At 40.7% G+C, this 18,125-nt stretch overlaps 1 protein-coding gene across 1 annotated transcript in view; it reads right to left on the reverse strand.

The window, feature by feature from the left end:
• The window catches only part of FAT1 (FAT atypical cadherin 1), a 127,128-nt gene that overhangs the window by 65,072 nt on the left and 43,931 nt on the right, over positions 1–18,125 (reverse strand). Inside the window, exon 3 of the mRNA XM_029934810.1 lies at positions 7,807–8,121. Coding sequence (XP_029790670.1) covers positions 7,807–8,121 — 315 coding nt within the window. The remainder of the gene's footprint in view (positions 1–7,806; positions 8,122–18,125) is intronic.

An 18,125-nucleotide genomic window follows, 5' to 3' on the forward strand; every position in this document is an offset into this window, starting at 1 on the left:
AATGGACGTACATGACCACACAAAGATATATCCTCAAATGTTCATAATCGCTTTATTTGTAAGAGCCGAACACTACAAGAACACAAATGCCCACTGACAGGTGACTGGATACACTGAAGTGTACCTACGCAAAGAATATTTAGCAATAAAGAGGAATATATTTTGGGGCCTCTGCGTGGCTCAGGTGGTTGAATATCTAACTCTGGATTTCAGCTCCGGCTATGACTGCTTGGTTCTTGGTTTGAGCCCCTGGTCAGGCTCCGTGCTGCCACTGTGGAGCCTGCTTAAGATTCTCTTTCCCCTTTCTCTCTGCCCACATATACTCTTTCTCAAAATAAATAAATTTTTAAAAAAGGAATATACTTCTGGTACTCACTACAACATGCATGAATCTCAAAGTAAATACACGAACTACGAGAAGCTTTACCAAAAAAAGATTAGGTACTGTACTAGTCTATTTACATAAAATATCAGGAAATGCAAATGAATACACAGTGACCAAAAGCAGATGAGCGGCTGCCTGGAGCGGGCAGAGAGGAGCTGGATGCAGTGGGGATGCGAAGAGCCATGGGGAATGTTCTGGAAGAGACGGACATGTTCACTGCTGGAGTGTGGCAATGGTTCTATCGCAAAGTCAAAACTTTTCAAGTTGTTGACTTTAAATATGTGCAATTCACTGAAGGTCAGTTACACCTCACCATAGCTTTTTAAAAATAAAGAGCAATATCTGCATCCAAAACTTGAAAATACCAAACATACAGGTAAGAGACTAAACCGATGGTCTTTTCTAAGCACGTGCGCGTGGATGAAAGTAACACTTCAAAATTATCGCGAATTATAAAAATAGTGTATCAGTCCTCAGAGGTTAAATTGATAATATTAAATAAAAAGACGCTTTGCTGGGGCGGTTTGAGCTTGGGAATAACGAAACCTCTGACAGGCACACTGGCCTCTATTGTTTGGGACTCCCGTTCCTCTCTGTCCTTGACGTGCCACCGACAGGGCCGTGACGCGTCTGTCTGCAGGAGCGGGGGCGGCCAAGGCTCCGATAATCTAACCTCTGTGTTCCTTTTCTCTCTCCCACTTCAGCAACCCCAGGATTTATGTTAAAAAAAGCAAACTTAACAAACACTTTTAAATACAGAGAACCGATAGTTGCCAGAGGGAGGTGGGGAGGAAAAAAAAGCAAATTTACCTAATATTGGACATAAGCAAATACAAAAATTTACCAAAATTCATAGTGTCAACAAGCATATAGCAGAAAAAGAAAACGGGTCAAACCTCACCTGCTCGTGCAGCCTGAAAAGGAAGCCCCTGCCCCCCCCCCCGCCCCCGCTTAAATCAACAGGTGAGAGCGATCCGAGAGGCAGAAACAGTGCCTGCCGCAAGCAAGGACCAAGTCTTTGGAAGATAAAAACATTCAAAACTGTTCATTCAAACCTGCCATTTACAGCCCTACATTCAGATAATTAAATCTAGTCCTAGGAAGTTTTGTTTTCAAAATATGTATATATTTTGTCATACTACGGAAGGAGAAACAAATATGGCAGCCATGTTTCCTCTTCTCCAAAATGACTTTGTGAAGTCATCAGACTTTTATTTCTACAAAACATTTAAAGAATTCCACGCACATCCTTGAAAATAGGTCACTATTTATAAGAATAACATAAATAGGCTCTTTTAACCCTAATTCTGGCACTGAAGATTTTCCATAAAGTGTAGTCACTCTCCTACATACTCATCTAACTTGACCTCTTGGCCACTAATACGCATCACGTCACCAAACTGTCCCCCGACATGACGCACATCCCCTACCTCTTCTGCAAGCATCCATTTTCACAACCTTCAAAACCAGCCCAGTGACCCAAGGGGGCTCCTCCTCCCAACCACACGCACCACATCAGGCATCTCTCACCTCCCCTGTTCCCACAGGATTCTCTTTGCCCTCGCACTCGTGCGGACCATCAATTTTCAAAGCGTCTCTTCATGCACCATATACAGAGGAGAGGCTCAGTAAATACCTGATGTGACAACAAATGGCTGAATGGAAGTGAACTGGGGCATTCTCTAGTCTGCCGGACATTTTGATAATCACCAGCTTCCTAAATTTACCTTCACCACTAAGGAGCAAGTAGATTCATTTTATTCCATCCAATGTGTTTATCCTTCACCAATTCACTAAAATCTTGATTATCTTATACCCAGTTAACAGAGCAAATGTAGCACACAGAAGTGGAAGAGACAGTGGCCTGACTCCCATAAATGATTCAGAGTGCTCTGTACATGTGGACACCTTTAACAGGTGTGCAAAAACGTTCATCACTAATCACAAGACAAAAAGGACCAGGAAGCCAGTTTTCCCCATGATCCTAGAGGTTAACACACTAACACACACACACACACACCTCTCACTACCACACAGATCTCTTGATTTCCAGCCCAGTGACTTCCTCACTCAGCCATTAATTATTAAGGAACATGATTAAGGGTCTCCAGGTGGTGTTATGGTCAGTAAATCACGAGAACTTTCTTCTACGAGACTCTTCAATCAGCTTTCACAATCTGGCCTCCAACAATACCGTTCTACCCATTAAAAGTAGGTCTGCTTTCAAAGTTTAGAGCAAGATGTATACTTTGAAGCATTGCAGTTTGGGCCCTGAGGACCATACTCAAATTTTCTGCTGAGCTGGGGGAACAGAATCATCTGGAGACAGGCTTTGTGTGGCTGTCTTTAATCTTTAATAACACCCAAGTTAAAATACGGTTATTTCTTGATCTTCAGAGACTTTACAGGATTTGTGAAGTGGTCAGACTTTACTAACCACACAGTCTGTAATATAATTCACAACAGAAACATTCTTGAGTACTACCTGTAGTTGTTCCCCACTATTATCTATCTTCAACTCATAAAAACTAACACCTCTTTGAAATCCTTACAGACTTTCTCCTGCTGTCCGGGCAGCAGGACGCACGCGCTTCCCACCTAGGGGTTCAGGAGCCAGCGGGGGACTCCTGGCGGGGATTTATTCTCCCAAGATCACCCAGTTGTCTCTGCAGACATCCCCTCCTAAGAGCTGTCGGAACACAGGCATGTAAGAGGAAGCGGCAATGCCACATTAATCACGGTTCGGCAAGACAGGACACCACGGCAGAGGTCTCTTCCTTTCAGAGGCCCCCAGAGATAATGGAGGTTTCAAGGCTGCCCGCAACAGCTCTGACTGACATCATTTCTTTACGTTTCCTTCTCCTTTTTCCTTAGCTATACTGTGTGCCCAGACGGCAGTGCTGGCTCGGAGAGCCTAAAGGACATTCACTGATTGCCTGTGGGCACGTCTCCTTATAAAGGACTTGCCCTAATCTAGGAAAGGGAGAGGAGACACAGGAAAAATGAAAACATTTTCAAGTTTAGTTCACAATTTTAAAATAGAGGGAGCTATACTCCTGAATTATCACAAGGTTTTAACTTTTAGATTTCTCTGTCTCCCAAGGTCTGTGAACTCCCTGCCACCATACAAAGTTTCTGGACTCTCAGATCCTCCGATGAAAATGTTTATAAACTGCCCATCTTTCTTCTTTTGTATCTGATAGTACCTCCTAATTTCTTAGCTCTTGTTCTCTTTCATTTTATTTCACAAAATGAAGCTAAGCTTGGTTACCACTTGTGCAGTAAAGAAAGTAGGCAAGCATGCTGCTAAACCAAGCCTCGTAGGAATCATTTACAGAGGCTGGCTCCGGTCTTCATGTTCTTGTATAATGAACGTCTCACTCCTGGCCCTTTATCATGAGCCCTGCACCCTATGCCCTAAAGCTTCCAACTACAACTCTGAGATCCCACTTCTGTCTTCTATGATAAAATTTGTATATGGCTACTTATTCTTTTTTAATTTACTTATGTTTTGGTATTTATTTTGCTTTTTTTTTCATCATGATAAGCACACACTTTAATCCCCACCACCTACTTCACCCACCTTGCTACTTCGCTCCCCCTGGAATCCACCTCTCCTCTGGTGACCATCAGTTTGATCTCTATAACTAAGAGTCTATTTTTTGGTTTGTCTCCTTTTTCCTCTGCTCATTTTGTTACTTAATTCCACCTGAGTGAGATCACATGGTATTTGCCTTTTTCTGACTTACTTTCCTTATCTTGATACTCTCTAGCTCTATCCATGTTGTAGCAAATGGCAAGATTTTGTTCTTTTTCATAGATGAACAATATTATAGTGTGTCTGTGCATGTGTATATACACACCATTTCTTCATCCATTCATCTCTCAATGAACAACTGGGCACCTTCCATAATCTGACTATTGTAAATAATGCTACAATAAAACCAGGGGTGCATGTATACTTAGTGTTCTTGTGTTTTTAGTGAATTAGTGGTTTGTTTGTTGTTTGTATTTTGGGGGTAAATACCCAGTAGTGCAATTGCTGGATCATCGGGTATTTTTAACTTTCTGAGGAACCTCCATGCTGTTTTCCACAGTGGCTGAGCCAGTTTACATTCCAAACAACAAGGTAAGAGGTTTCCTTTCTCTCTGCATCCTTGCCAACACTTTGTGTTTCTTGTGCTATTGCTTCTAGCCATTCTGACAGGGGTACTATCTCACTGCACTTCTCATTTACACTTCCCTAATGAGGAGTGATGTTGAACATTTCTTCCTGTGTCTATTGGCCATCTAGAGGTCTTCTTTGGAGACATGTCTGTTCATGCCTTCTCTTTCATTTTGTTAACCGGATTATTTTGTTTTGGGGTACTGAGTTGTATCAGTTCTGTATGTATATTGGATACTAGCCCTTTATCAGATTGGCCATTTGCAAATAACGTCACCTATTCTGTAGGTTGCCTTTTAGTTTTGTTGACTGTTTCCTTTGCTGTGCAGAACCTTTTTATTTTTATGTAGTCCCAATAGTTTATTTTCACTTTGTTTCTGCTGCCTCAGGAGACATATCCAGAAAGGAACTGCTATCGCCCCTATCAAAGAGGTTACTGTCTGTATGCACTTCTAGGATTTTTATGGTTTCTGGACTCACATTTAGATCTTTAATCCATTTTGAAATGATTTTTGTGTATGGCATAAGTAAGTGGTCCAGTTTGGACACCACCATTTGTTAAAAGGACTGTCCGTTTTTCTTTCGATATTCTTTTTTGCCTTGTTGAAGATTAACTGACCATATAGTTGTGCGTTTCTTTCTACGTTTTTCTATTCTGTTCCATTAATCTATGTGGCTATTGTTGTACTGCCAAAATAATTGTTTTGATTACTACAGTTTTGTAATATAACTTGAAGTCTGGAATTGTGATGCCTCCAGTTTTGCCTTTCTTTTTCAAGATTGCTTTGGCTACTTGGGGTCTTTTGTGGTTCCACACAAATTTTAAAAGGACTGTTTGTTCTAGTTCTGTGAAAAATGCTCTTGGTATTTTGATAGGGATTGCATTAAATGTGTAGACTGCTTTGGGAACTATTTGTTCTTCTAATCTATGAGCATGGAATGTCTTTCCATTTCATTATGTCAACTTCGGTTTCTTTCATGAGCATTTTATAGTTTTCAGAGTATATGTCTTTCACCTCTTTGGTTAGATTTATCCCTAGGTATCCTTTTATTTTGGGTGCAACTGTAAATGGGACTGCTTCCTTACTTTCTTTTTCTGCAGCCTCATTATTGGTATTTAAAAATGCAACAGATTTTGGTACATGGATTTTGCATCCTGTGACTTTACTGAGTTCATTTATTAGTTCTAGCAGTTTTTTGGTGAAGTCTTTAGGGTTTTCCATATACAGCATCATGTCATATCTGCAAATAAGGAGAGGAGAACTTTACTTCTTCCTTACTAATTTGGATTTCTTTTATTTCTTTTTGTTGTCTGATAGCTGAAGGCAGGACTTCCAGTACTATGTTGAATAAAAATGATGAAAGTGGACATCCTTGTCTTGTTCCTGACCTTAGGGGGAAGCTCTCCGGTTTTCATCATTAAGGATGATATTAGTTGTGGATTTTTCAAACAAGGCCTTTATCATGTTGAGGGATGTTCCCTCTAGATCTACTTTGCAGAACGTTTTTATCATGAATGGATGTTATACTCTGTCAGCTCAATCATTTTTAATAGTCAATTACTAGCTTTATAAATATCCAAACCTCATTCTTATTCTCTATCAGAGACACATCAAAATGCAGTCAAAAAGCTAGACTGTAATTAACTCAAGTAAAACTAATTCTCATACATTCAAGATAAATTGTGTACTTAAGTTTAATTTTCAACAATTAAGACAGACTCTATGAATGACAAAAGGTCTAAAAAAAAAAAAAAACCCCAGTATTTTAACGTGCATTTTAAGAAACAAAACATACATATGATTTATCTGGTATCTGTGTACAGTCGATTTGGTACACAGAGGCTGACCTCAAGCTTCTGCCCACCTTACCAACTGCTCTCCTTTGGGGCGCCTGGGTGGCTCAGTTAATGAAGCATCTGACTTCCCCTCAGGTCATGATCTCACAGCTCATGAGTTCAAGCCTCATATTGGGCTCTGTGCTGACAGCTCAGAGCTTACAGCCTGCCTTGGATTTTGTGTCTCCCTGTCTCTCGACCCCTTTCCTGCCTGCACTCTCTCTCTCTCCTTCTCGCTCTCTCATAAATAAATAATAAAAACATTTTTTAAAGCCTTAAAAAAATTGCTTTCGTTCAAGTTTAACAAACCACATAAAACACATTATGAAGTAAGAATGGAACCCAAAAAAAGGAATAGCAAAGACTAGTAAGGAAGCAGAGAATGCCTCCTTAATTTTGACTTGTGTTTATTATATTTCCTTAATGTATCAAATAGACAACCCAGTGACTGAACAGGACAACTCCCCTAGAATAAGGAAAGCAAAATTAGCAAAGACAGGATGGAGGTACATATGTACATTCCAGCCAATCTCCCCTCCGAATGTCCCGTTAGCCAGATTCTCCCACAGATACCACATCAACTGAAACATCCCTGAGTTCAAAGGCAAGTGATCTATTTGATAAGTTTTGTTTCCGGCAAATAAACTGTCCTCTCTATTCATATGGGGATTCTTTTCCAATGGTGATCAAGAAATCAAAGAGTGCAACATGAATAATAGCTATGTGGAAGCTCTTGTGTGAAATAATGCAAAAGAGAAGCAAGAACTAAGAAAAAAAGCAGAGGCACGGTCATATTTGTAAAAGAACAAAGACTGAAAGTTGATAAGGATTTGGGAAGAGGATTCTGGATTTAGAAGCAGGGGGTCAGACACTAAGAAAACAAAGAAAACTTGGTGTAGAAGTTCAGGAAAGTAACTGCTCCCAATCTGAAAAGTGTTTAATCTTGATCACCTGCTGCCTACAGAGACACAGTACTGCTCCAAGAAAAAATTCTAAAACCACACAGAAAAATACTAAATTGTAAAATAAATTCCTTTGATAATTCTTCATAAAAAGCAGAGTTCAGAAATTGGGAATACTTAGCAGCATAACTGGCTGGAAGTTTAGGATGTGTCAATAATTTAGGAGCTATTACTGAAACACTGTACTTGTTTTTTAACCTGAAAGTGAAATTCTACTCATGAGCAAAGTCATAAAATAGCTTTATGAAAACAATTTCAAAGGGGGGGGAGGAAAAAACAAAACAAAAAAACCCCCCACAATATTTGGACTTAAATATTCATCAAGAAATAAAGCCTTCTTTTGAATAACTCAAAAAGGAATGATTTACCAACATAAAAGTGGTAAATTAAGAAAACTCTCAATTTCCCCATATCAAGAAGCATAATGAGCCTTTCACATAATACCATTAACACATACCTGTTTTAGGATGGATTGAAAAAAACCCTTGTGGATTTCCACTTGTAATTCTGTAGGTCAGCTTGTCATCAGAGCTGGAATCTGGATCAAATGCCTCTATTTGGACTACGGATACATCCTTGGGAGAATTTTCTATTATTTCTGGGTAATACACAGGCTCCGATGTCTGTGGTGCGTTGTCATTGACATCCTCAACCTCTATGTAGATCTCTATAAAGGACGAGAGGGGCACGACACCCCGGTCGGCTGCGTAGACGGTGAGCCAGTAATGGGAGGTCGACTCCCGGTCGAGTCCGTCTGAGGTCTCTATGACACCTACAGAGAAGGAAGATGACATGTCAACAACAGCAAGAAACTGCCACTTTGACAGAGTGTCGACCTCACTTAGCAAAGGCTTACGTGTCATCAGAGCCGCAGGACCCGGGACAAGGTGTCTAACCTCTCTGTGCCTCTGTTCCTTCTGAGAAAATGGAAATAATTAAACGAACGAATACGCACGTTAACAATTAGAAAAGTGCTTGGCACACAGTATCATCTATGAAAGTGTCACTCACTGGTATCAGGCCTCGGGCACTCTGTGGAATCAGTTAAGTGTCCAAACAACCCAGTGAGGTGGGCACTGAGAGATCACGTGATGGCTCAACACTCTTTCCAAAGAAGGAATTTATGACCAGTTGAGACTTGCTGATTTTCCTCAAGGTTCCCAGAGGCAAAAATCACAAAGCCGTGGCCCGGAGCAGAGTCCCCACAGTCCAGCACCCCCTGCTTCCCAGGCTGCATTCCCTGACCACTGCTGTCACTTCGGAACACACTCCTTACAGGGGCTAACAGAACGGAGGACAGGATTTCAAAATCCAGAGTAAGGGTTTGCTCCAGTCTGCTGCGCATTGGAAGAAACCCTTTAGTTTACGGCAAGACGACCAGTGTGCTAAGAACAGGAATTCTCCCGCTGTAAGAAGGTCCGCAAGGGCCACGTCCTTCTTACCAGTACACCCTGCACCTTGCCCACAAGCCAGTAATTATTCATCAAATGAACGAACAAAAATGAACAGATGCCTTAACTGAAGTTGGCACAAAGTCCCTCAACTGGGATCCAACCTAGAACACGCTTCTCACTGAGTCAGCTAGTGAAAGAGGAGCTCTGTAATTACAAAGAAGAGGGCTAAAGTGCCTGACGTTTGGCCCCGCCATTGAAACCAGTTGAAACCTTACTTAATCCCAGGATTAACTACTTCTCAGGATGACAGTACAGTGGAAACCTCCATTTCCCTCGGGCAAATCCCAACTTGGATCCTGTCCTTTGGCCTTCCCCAAATATATCCTTGCAGGCTTTTCTTGTGCGTTAACGTCATTCTGAACTAGCGCTATTTTTAGGGTTTCAACACTATGGTTCTAGGATGGACTGTGGAAGTCCTACAACTCTAGAATTCCTAAAGTTTCCCATTTCATGCAAAATACTCTGGGAAAAACAGCAAAACTCAATTTGATCTGCACTCAGAAATTAGAGTATTTATCTCAACCAAACATAAATCTGTATTTCTTACTTTATCACTGCATAAATTTAAATCTTTACTTATTTGAAATAATGTCAGAAAAACATTTATTTTGAATGTTAGATAATCACATCTAATACTTTCCAAAGGTTTACAAGTTATAAATTCCAAATTTAACTAAATATTAAAATGTGAGAGGATTACGAAATGAGTTAACACTATTCAGAACGCATTATAATTATTTACAATTGTTTCATCAATTGTTAGCAAACCCTCAAAATGGATCTGCAAAACTTCTAGAAATAATGAACAAAGCCTCACAACTCAAATAAAAAGGAGCCAGGGGCACCTGGGTGGCTCCGTCGGTTCAGCATCCGACTTTGGCTCAGGTCAATGATCTTGCAGTCCGGGAGTTTGAGCCCCACATGGGGATCTATGCAGACAGCTCAGAGCCCAGGAGCCTGCTTCGGATTCTGTCTCTTCCTCTCTCTGCCCCTCTCTCGCTCTCTCACAAGTAAACAAACATTAAAAAAAAAAAAAAAAAAAAAAGGAGCTAACTGGTCCTCCTTACGCAAGAGACAACTGTCAGATAAACTCATCGTGTTTTCCTTTTTGTCTGGTCCCAATACACTCTATGCTTACTCAATCTGTCCTCTAAATTAGTAAAATTCTACCTGTTTTTTTAGTCTGAAAGAAGTCAGTCCTTAATGACCAAGGGAAAATAATATTTTCCAGTTTATCTTTTTCATCAAGGGATGCAAAGGAAGTAAGGGAATAAAAGAATATTTTCTCTACTAGAACTAAATATTAACAAACGAGTGTACATATGTTCCTCCTGTATTCTGCCATTAAAATGTAACAGAATTCATTTGACAGGCGAATTATTAGCAAATTTCAAGAAGACAGGTACATGGTACTTGTAATTCACCTCTTCCTAGTTCTAATACTCAAATAATTCATTCTGCTATCCGCTTTGTAAAATTGGGCCCCTCTAAATGTGATCTGTAGGCATTTAATAACAATGATAATTACAGACACAAATTTGTTACTGTTTACTATGTGCCAGGCACCATGCTGTTTTACATCCACTACCTTAGTCTTTATAACCAATCTGTGGTGTTATTAGCCCCGTACCACAGATGAAAAACTACGATTAAGAGATGAGGAACTTTCTCGGGGTCATAGTAAAGTAAATGGCTGACAAGTTCAAATACTGTGAATCTCTGATGTCAGTGCCAACAAAATGCCATCAGTCTTAGGGCTACTATGACAAAACTGTAGTCAATAAGAAAAAAATTTTTTAATTGAGAGCAAGAAAGAGAGTGTGCACGCATGCATGCACACGAGCACAAGAGGGGGAGGAGCAGAGAGAGGAAGATGGAGAATCCCAAACAGGCTCCACGCCATCAGCCCAGATTCTGGTGAGGTATTCAAGCCCATGAACTGTGAGGTCATGTCCGGAGCTGAGAGCAAATGTTGGATGCTTACCTGACCGAGCACCCCGGTGCGCCAGCACTGAAAATATTAAATATGCAGAAGTGGGGTGCTCAGGTGTTCTTATTTCAGGAATTCAAGGACTGTATAGATTTACAGCATACAGTGATTGCTAAGATGTTTATGTTTTGATATACTTTAATTATTACATCCTTGTAAAGAAATAAAATGATTTAATGCAGCTCAGAGATAACAATAAAGTGGATTTCTGATGGCCAAAGAGGAAGGAGTGCCTACGGAGTCATCCCTTCTAACCAAAATTCTCAAATTCATAATCATTCAAGTCAGTTTACTTTGTTTATAATAATAGAGTATTTACAATCTAAGAATATAAAGGCCTCACTGGGTGCTTTACATGCATGACTCACTTACAGGACACAGACAAACTGTACGATGTTCATCTCAGCTTCACAAACGGGAAAGAGAACAAACTTGCCCAAGCTTTCGAGTCGCTAAGAAACACAGTTAAGAGGTGGAAGCAGGATCTCAATCAGACAGACGGCCTCCAGAACTCCGGTCTTCCCCAGAGGCCGCACGGTCATGATCACACGCACCACAGCACCAAGGATACTGGGGACCATGAGGGGCTGATGCCATGATGAGAGGCTACAGATTTTCTACTGGTTAAATAAGGGTCTCCCCCACACTTAAAGGACAATAAAAGAGAAAAGATTCAAGGATTCTGCTTGGTCCCAGAAGTTTAGGCTGTAGTGCCTAAGTATTATTCTAACTGCTGATTGTAACTCTAAGCACTATTTTAAAAGCATAAAAAGTAGGTGGGAAAAGACCATAAGTATGCAGAATTACTTTATGTTCTGCTTGTTCATCTGTCTGCTAGGTCACAAGATACAGCCCGGGCAGAAACTTCTGAAGGAGGCATAAAGCACCGCACTGAGCACCATCTTGAATCTAGGGAGGGCAGACCAGTGGTCCAGGAACGGCTGGGCGCAGTGTAGAGAACACAGGAAGAGTGCCAGATCTAGCCTTGGTGACCTCCAAGTCACAGCTATAGACTGTGCACTCCTTAGCGATCCAGCAGTTCAACTCCTTTGTTTCTAAAGAAAGTTCAAAGGATTTTCCCAAGTTTAAGGATGCTAAACTGGTACAGAGTCTAGAATCCAGAATGAGGCACCTCCTTGGTCAGAGGGCTCATCAGAACTGATCATTTTTTACAAGGGTCTTGGCCTCTGTCTGGAAGTCTGACCACAAGTAGCCTCCACTCCCCCAGTCATGATGTCCATATCCGTACCCTTTGTCACCCTGCTCTACCCAAGTCCTTCCTCTAGCCACAGACAGCACGGACAGCCCGACTTCTTCCGTAACTTCAGCAGCACCTTCGCTCGTAAAAGAGACATCTTCAAAAGTCCACTCTGAGGACTTTGAGTCTGTACCTTTGACATCGGCCAATAACAACCAAGCCTCCCGGCCAGCAACGGAAGAGAGTCAACTGTGTCCATCCTCAAAATGTCACTTCGCTCCTGCTTCTATCCATGACCCTCACCAACCAACTTCCAAAAACGACCTTTTTGCACACCAGTTTATAAATTCCATTTTCCTGAAACGAGTCTCTAAGGAACAAACAAAATCTTAAATGCTAAGCCCTAGTTGTCCAGACACTTCTCATCAACGCACACCCCAACAGCGCTACACTTCTCCGGCACACGTGTGCCTCCACACACACACTCTGGCGCTGCGGCCTTCCTCCTGCCTTCGAACTTCTCCCCTGCTTCCTCCGCCATCTCGGCTCCTGTTTTCCCTTTCCCGCGGGCTCTGAGAGCAACGACGGCATGCGGCTAGATGGTCCACAAGCCCGGGCCTTCCTCCCGAGACCTTCCTCCAGCCCAACGACGAGCGATCGATGCCCTGAGACAAAATGCCCGGGAACAGGGTAAGAGGAGAATGACACCTTTCCCATCATGAGCTTATGGTACAGAAGCCGCAGACAAGGTAGGGGTGCTGCTTCCCCATGCTGAGACGTGTATTTTGAGTTCGGAGACAAGTGTAGACAAGCCTGTTACATGCACCACCCAGCAATGTTACAAGGAATCCTTCCTTTGCTTTAATGAAACATGACAGAAGCAATAAATGACTAGCATTCTAACCTCAAGAATACAATGAAGACATTTTTAAGAAACGTTGTTAATAGTCTGAAAATTTTGAAAGAAGCCGGAAATCTGGAGCTATTGAAGTAAAAATATTTATCATTCCAAACATACTCTCTAGGATTGCAAAGCCACCACCAGATGTCACTATGGAAACGAACTTTAAATGTGCATACAGTGGAACAACTCGACTGAAAGGGGAAAAAAAATACAATGTAATTGTTAAAAAAGAGCTTGGTCAATGTGGTTGAAAATACAGCTCACAGCAAAATGTCTTTCTAGAAGATTCGTGATTTTCTTTGTATAATGATTAGACAGGTACTGTTGTCTTTCCATAGTCTGATTATTCGAGGGGTACAAGCTACAGTGCCTGGGTGGCTCAGTCGGTTAAGCGTCCGACTTTGGCTCAGGTCATGATCTCACGGTTCGTGGGCTCGAGCCCTCTGTCGGGCTCTGTGGTGACAGCTCAGAGCCTGGAGGCTGCTTCGGATTGTGTGTGTGTGTGTGTGTGTGTGTGTGTGTGTGTGTGTGTGTGTGTCTCCCTCTCTGACCCTCCCCCACTCATGCTCACTCTGTCTAAAAATAAATAAAAAACATTAAAAAATTAATTTTTTAAAAAAAGGGTACAGGATACAGTATTCATTGCTCAAGTCAATGATCCTAGACTAGAGAAGGGTTTCCAACAATAATTAACTCCCACTATCCACCACTGATGGCTAATGATGCTGTAAACTTGAACATGCCCTTAAATAGGAAAGGCTGGCCTTCGGTCCCGCAGACCCAGGTGGAACAGGATGCTCTCAACACAGTACGTTTTAAGGCAAAAGTAAAATTGTATGTAGCCATTATACTGCCAAAAATAATTTCACTAGTGCAAATTTCCATGGCCACAGAACATCTTCCTCCCTGGAATTTTCCTATTTTCTTTGTTTAACAGGTCTTGGCCCCTTATCCAGCCCCAGCGCCAAAGTTTCAACAAAACCTTGCTATTTCAGATTCTTCAGCTACTCCAGCTCAAAAATACTTATAATCACACATTTTTTTTCCTGGAACCATACTTAAGGCTGCAATTGTATGAAAAGGCCTCTTCAGTCAATCACAAGAAAAACTTAAACCATAAAATAGACTTTTGGACACTATTTTCCCTCCAGGCAGTAACTGACTGACTATCCCTTCCTCCAATTCTGTAGTCTCATCATATATAGAATAACTCTTCTGGAGATAAAGGTCTTTCCAAATATAAAAACAATACTCAGATACCTTCTACACACTAGAGATGCAGTATCTATGGGTCTGCAATTAACCCACAAAGGTTACTCAAATGGCTACTTAATATTTTCTGGCAATTATGGAAAAATCAGAAGTCTCGTAGTTGTCATATTAAATATTAACCTGCTACAAGACATTCTGCTTTGAAATTACTTTTAAGGGGTGCCTGGATGGCTCAGTCAGTTAAGCGTCCGGTTTTGGCTCACATCATGATCTCACAGTTCGTGGGTTCGAGCCCTGCATTGGGCTCTGTGCTGACAGCTCAGAGCCTGGAGCCTGCTTCAGATACTGTGTCTCCCTCTCTCTCTGACCCTCCCCTGCTTGCACTCTATCTCAGAAAAAAAAAAAAAAATTTAAACACCATGAAATTACACTGAAAAACTAGGCTATGATTTCCCTGTTAAAATGCAAACCCTTTCAGGGCAGAGATGTTCTGCCTGTTACAGAGTGGGTTCTGGTTAAGCACCTGTTGAAAAAGAATGTCCATCATCAACAAGGTAAGTCTGAGAAACACAGCCAGCCAAGAGGGCCCGGGGAGAGAGGAAGACCAAATGTAAAGCGGGAGGCTGCAGGGGGTCCCAGGCCAGAAAAAGCACATGAGGAAGAAGCTAAGGAAATGCGAGTGAACTGCGGGCTGTCGTTAATAAGAATTATCAATATTGGTTCACTAATTATAACAGATATATTAATGTAAAATGTTAACGGGAAAACTGTGTAGGGGTAGGGATTATATGGAAACTCTGTATTATCTGCTCAATTTTTCTCCAAATTATTCAAATGTTTCCTTACGTGATGACACTTTTCTGAATTTATCTCATTTTCATTAAATAGTAAATTACATATATACAAACACATACGTGTATATGTGTGTGTGTATATATATACACATACATGTGAGTATATATAAATGTAAATAAAATTTTTAAAAAATTTTTATAGAGAAAGCAGGGGAAGAGACACAGAAGGGGAGAGAGAGAGACTCTTAAGCAGGCTCCACTCAGCACAGGGCCCAGTGAAGGGCTCGGTCCCACAATCCTGGGATCATGACCTGAGCCAAAATCAATAGTTGGATGCTCAACTGAGTGGGCTACCCAGGAGCCCCTCAGATTTATTATTATTATTTTTTTTAAGTAAGCTCTACACCCAAGATGGGGCCTGAACTCATGATCCCAAGGTCAGAAGTTGCAAGCTCTATTCACTGAGCCAGACAGACGTCCTTGTAAATGCTGGAGACCACACAAAGTAAATATCCCATGCTTTTGATAATAAAAAGAAAGGCCAAAATAAGTAAAATAAACAAAATAAGTAAAATATCCCTCATGGGCCTAGCAAACTGCTAGGGAGTATACTAGCACATGGAACAGCTTGACAGATACCTCTCTGGCCTCTTACAGCTAAAAACCGAGTCTCCCATTGTACAACTATCTTTTCCGTTTAACTAAAGACATGGTAGTAATAAAGATTATTACTATGACGTGATCTTTCAAAATCAGTGACGTCCTGGGTCATGTGATGAGAAGCTATTTGTGGTGGGAAGCACAGCAAGCTCAGTGAAACGTTAATAATGATGCTGCTGATGATATTATAACCGCAAATACATATACAGAGCTCATGACGTGCTGGACACTATTTTAAACACTTCCTGTGTATCAACTCATTTAATCTTTAGAGCAACTCTAAGTACTAGATCATATGATCCACCCTATCTCACAGGGAAGGAAGCAGTGTTAACAACTTGCCCAAAGTCACAGCTTGCTCACGGTGGAACTAGGATTCAATCCGGAGGAGACAGGCTTCGGATAATCATACTGCAGCACCTCTCAGTCTCTGGCCTTCTCTAATTAGAGAGAATGCATGAAAGCAACTGAACACAGACTGCAGTTTCCAGAGAAAAAGTCCTGGCTTCAGTGTAATCTAATGACCAGATGGAAAAAAATTGGTTTTGCTGTCTTCACAGCATGTGGGGATCGAGGTGAAGTATCTGATGCTACAAAAATTGTGTTGTTCTCTGCCATTAGGACATTAAGCACATTCCATAATTTCAGGAGAAACAGTTAACTAGTGTAATACATAATAGTACATATGATACAGCTTTTAAAAAAGATACGTGTATTAATTACACAGAAATGCCAGTGATCTACACATTAAGGAAACAAATAAGAAAGAAATCGTTATAAAGTATGACCTTGGTTCTGTTTAGTACTGTTTTAAAAATAACACATACACAATTATATGTGCAGGGAAAGATGAAGGTCTACATAGAAGCAAGGTAATGGAAGGACAACAGAGGAAATCAACTTAATGAACCAATTTTTTCTAATTTTTAAATTTCTGTAACAGTAACTATAAAGCCATACTTAAAATGCACATGAAAAAAGACAAACTGTTAAGTACCAGCAGTCCTGTAGAAGTTTTGCTAGTATAACCTTCATATTTTATTTTCCCTTTATATTTTTAGATATACTTTCATTTCCAAGTATTTAATGGTTTCATTTCATCTAAACAGATGGGTAACAGTGGACAGTCTGACAGTTTCAACAATTAAAATTCAAAAGTACTTATATATGAAACTACTTACAAGTTTTAGGTCTAGGAAATTCTAAAATTATATTGCCCAGAGTTAGGTCATAAATTAATGATTAAAGGGAAAGCTTTTTATGCAGTAACTGCCAATCTGTTTTTTTTTTCATTAACTAAACTGCCTATTTGCATCATCTTAATTAAAATGGAGATCTATCAACTCTTTCCATTAAAACTGTTGCAGTAACTTTAAAATTAGCTGAGGAAGCTTGCTGACTTGCCAACTCACTAAAACATATCAATTAAGTTCATAATCAGATTTTAAGCATCATGTTTCAAGTCCAAGGATTTAGTTCTTCAGCTTTGCAAAGAGTCAGTCCCATGGCAAGTTCTACTAAACCATGTTTTCAGGCTTTGTTGAGAAATGATTCCAAGTTCCGATTTCCACGTCAGAATCATTACTATCGTTCATGAGGGCTTCACACAAGAAGGTCTTTGGAGGCAACGCAATTCAAAGGATATAGTTCATACACCAGTGGCTAAGCTTCTCGTAGTTGTTCTGCATGTTAGAAGCTGTACCAGTTCAATGCTGACTATTTTTTCCACGTTATATTTCCTGCATGCACACTCAGCAAGTGCTTTATATATGCCACATGTTTAATCCTCACAGTTAACTCTGTAAGCTCAGTGGTCTTTCCTCATGCTCCATTTGCAGAGGTTTTCAAGCTGAAAAGTCACTGTTCCAGACATTTACTCACCATAAGAGGAATATATTAATCAATGAATTCATTTTAGTGAATTTTCTTACCAATTAGCCATCATAGCACTTACGTATAATAACTTGTTTAAGCTGCCAAAGTTAAGTAAATTGCCTTGAGTTACCCAACTAGCTGCAGAGAATAAAAAATCCAAAGCCTAGCCTACTAGCTCCAGAGCCCAAAGTCCTATGCAACAGAGTACCCTCCTCTGCTTTTCTTACTCCTGTGGGGAAGCAGGGCTGTGCTCCGGTAAGGGACATGACTCTCAAGCCCTGGCTCTTTTCTTGCAAGCCTGTCCAGGTGACCTTTATTCATCTATCACTATGAATGAAAAGAAAAACACGTAACAAAAGTTTACCAGCATTTGGCCATGGAAGAAGGAATGACATGATTTAAAAGTATAAAGCCAACTCAATGTGGACCAAACAGACCCCTATTCAAAGTTCAAAAATCCCATTTACGTTTAGGATAAAAAAGGAGAAAGGACATAAAATAGGATCCAACACTGTTCTGTGTTCAGGAAGTTGGTACACAGTTGGCCTTTGAACTACACGGAAATGCACGGATCCTCACTTATATGTGGATCTTTTTTAACAAATGCAATAGACTGCTTTATTTTCTCTGCCTGATAATTTTGTTAACATTTTCACGTCTCTAGGGTACTTTACTGTAAGAAAGCCACA

The sequence above is a fragment of the Suricata suricatta genome, chromosome 1, assembly GCF_006229205.1.
Source record: "Suricata suricatta isolate VVHF042 chromosome 1, meerkat_22Aug2017_6uvM2_HiC, whole genome shotgun sequence".
Lineage (NCBI taxonomy): Eukaryota > Metazoa > Chordata > Mammalia > Carnivora > Herpestidae > Suricata > Suricata suricatta.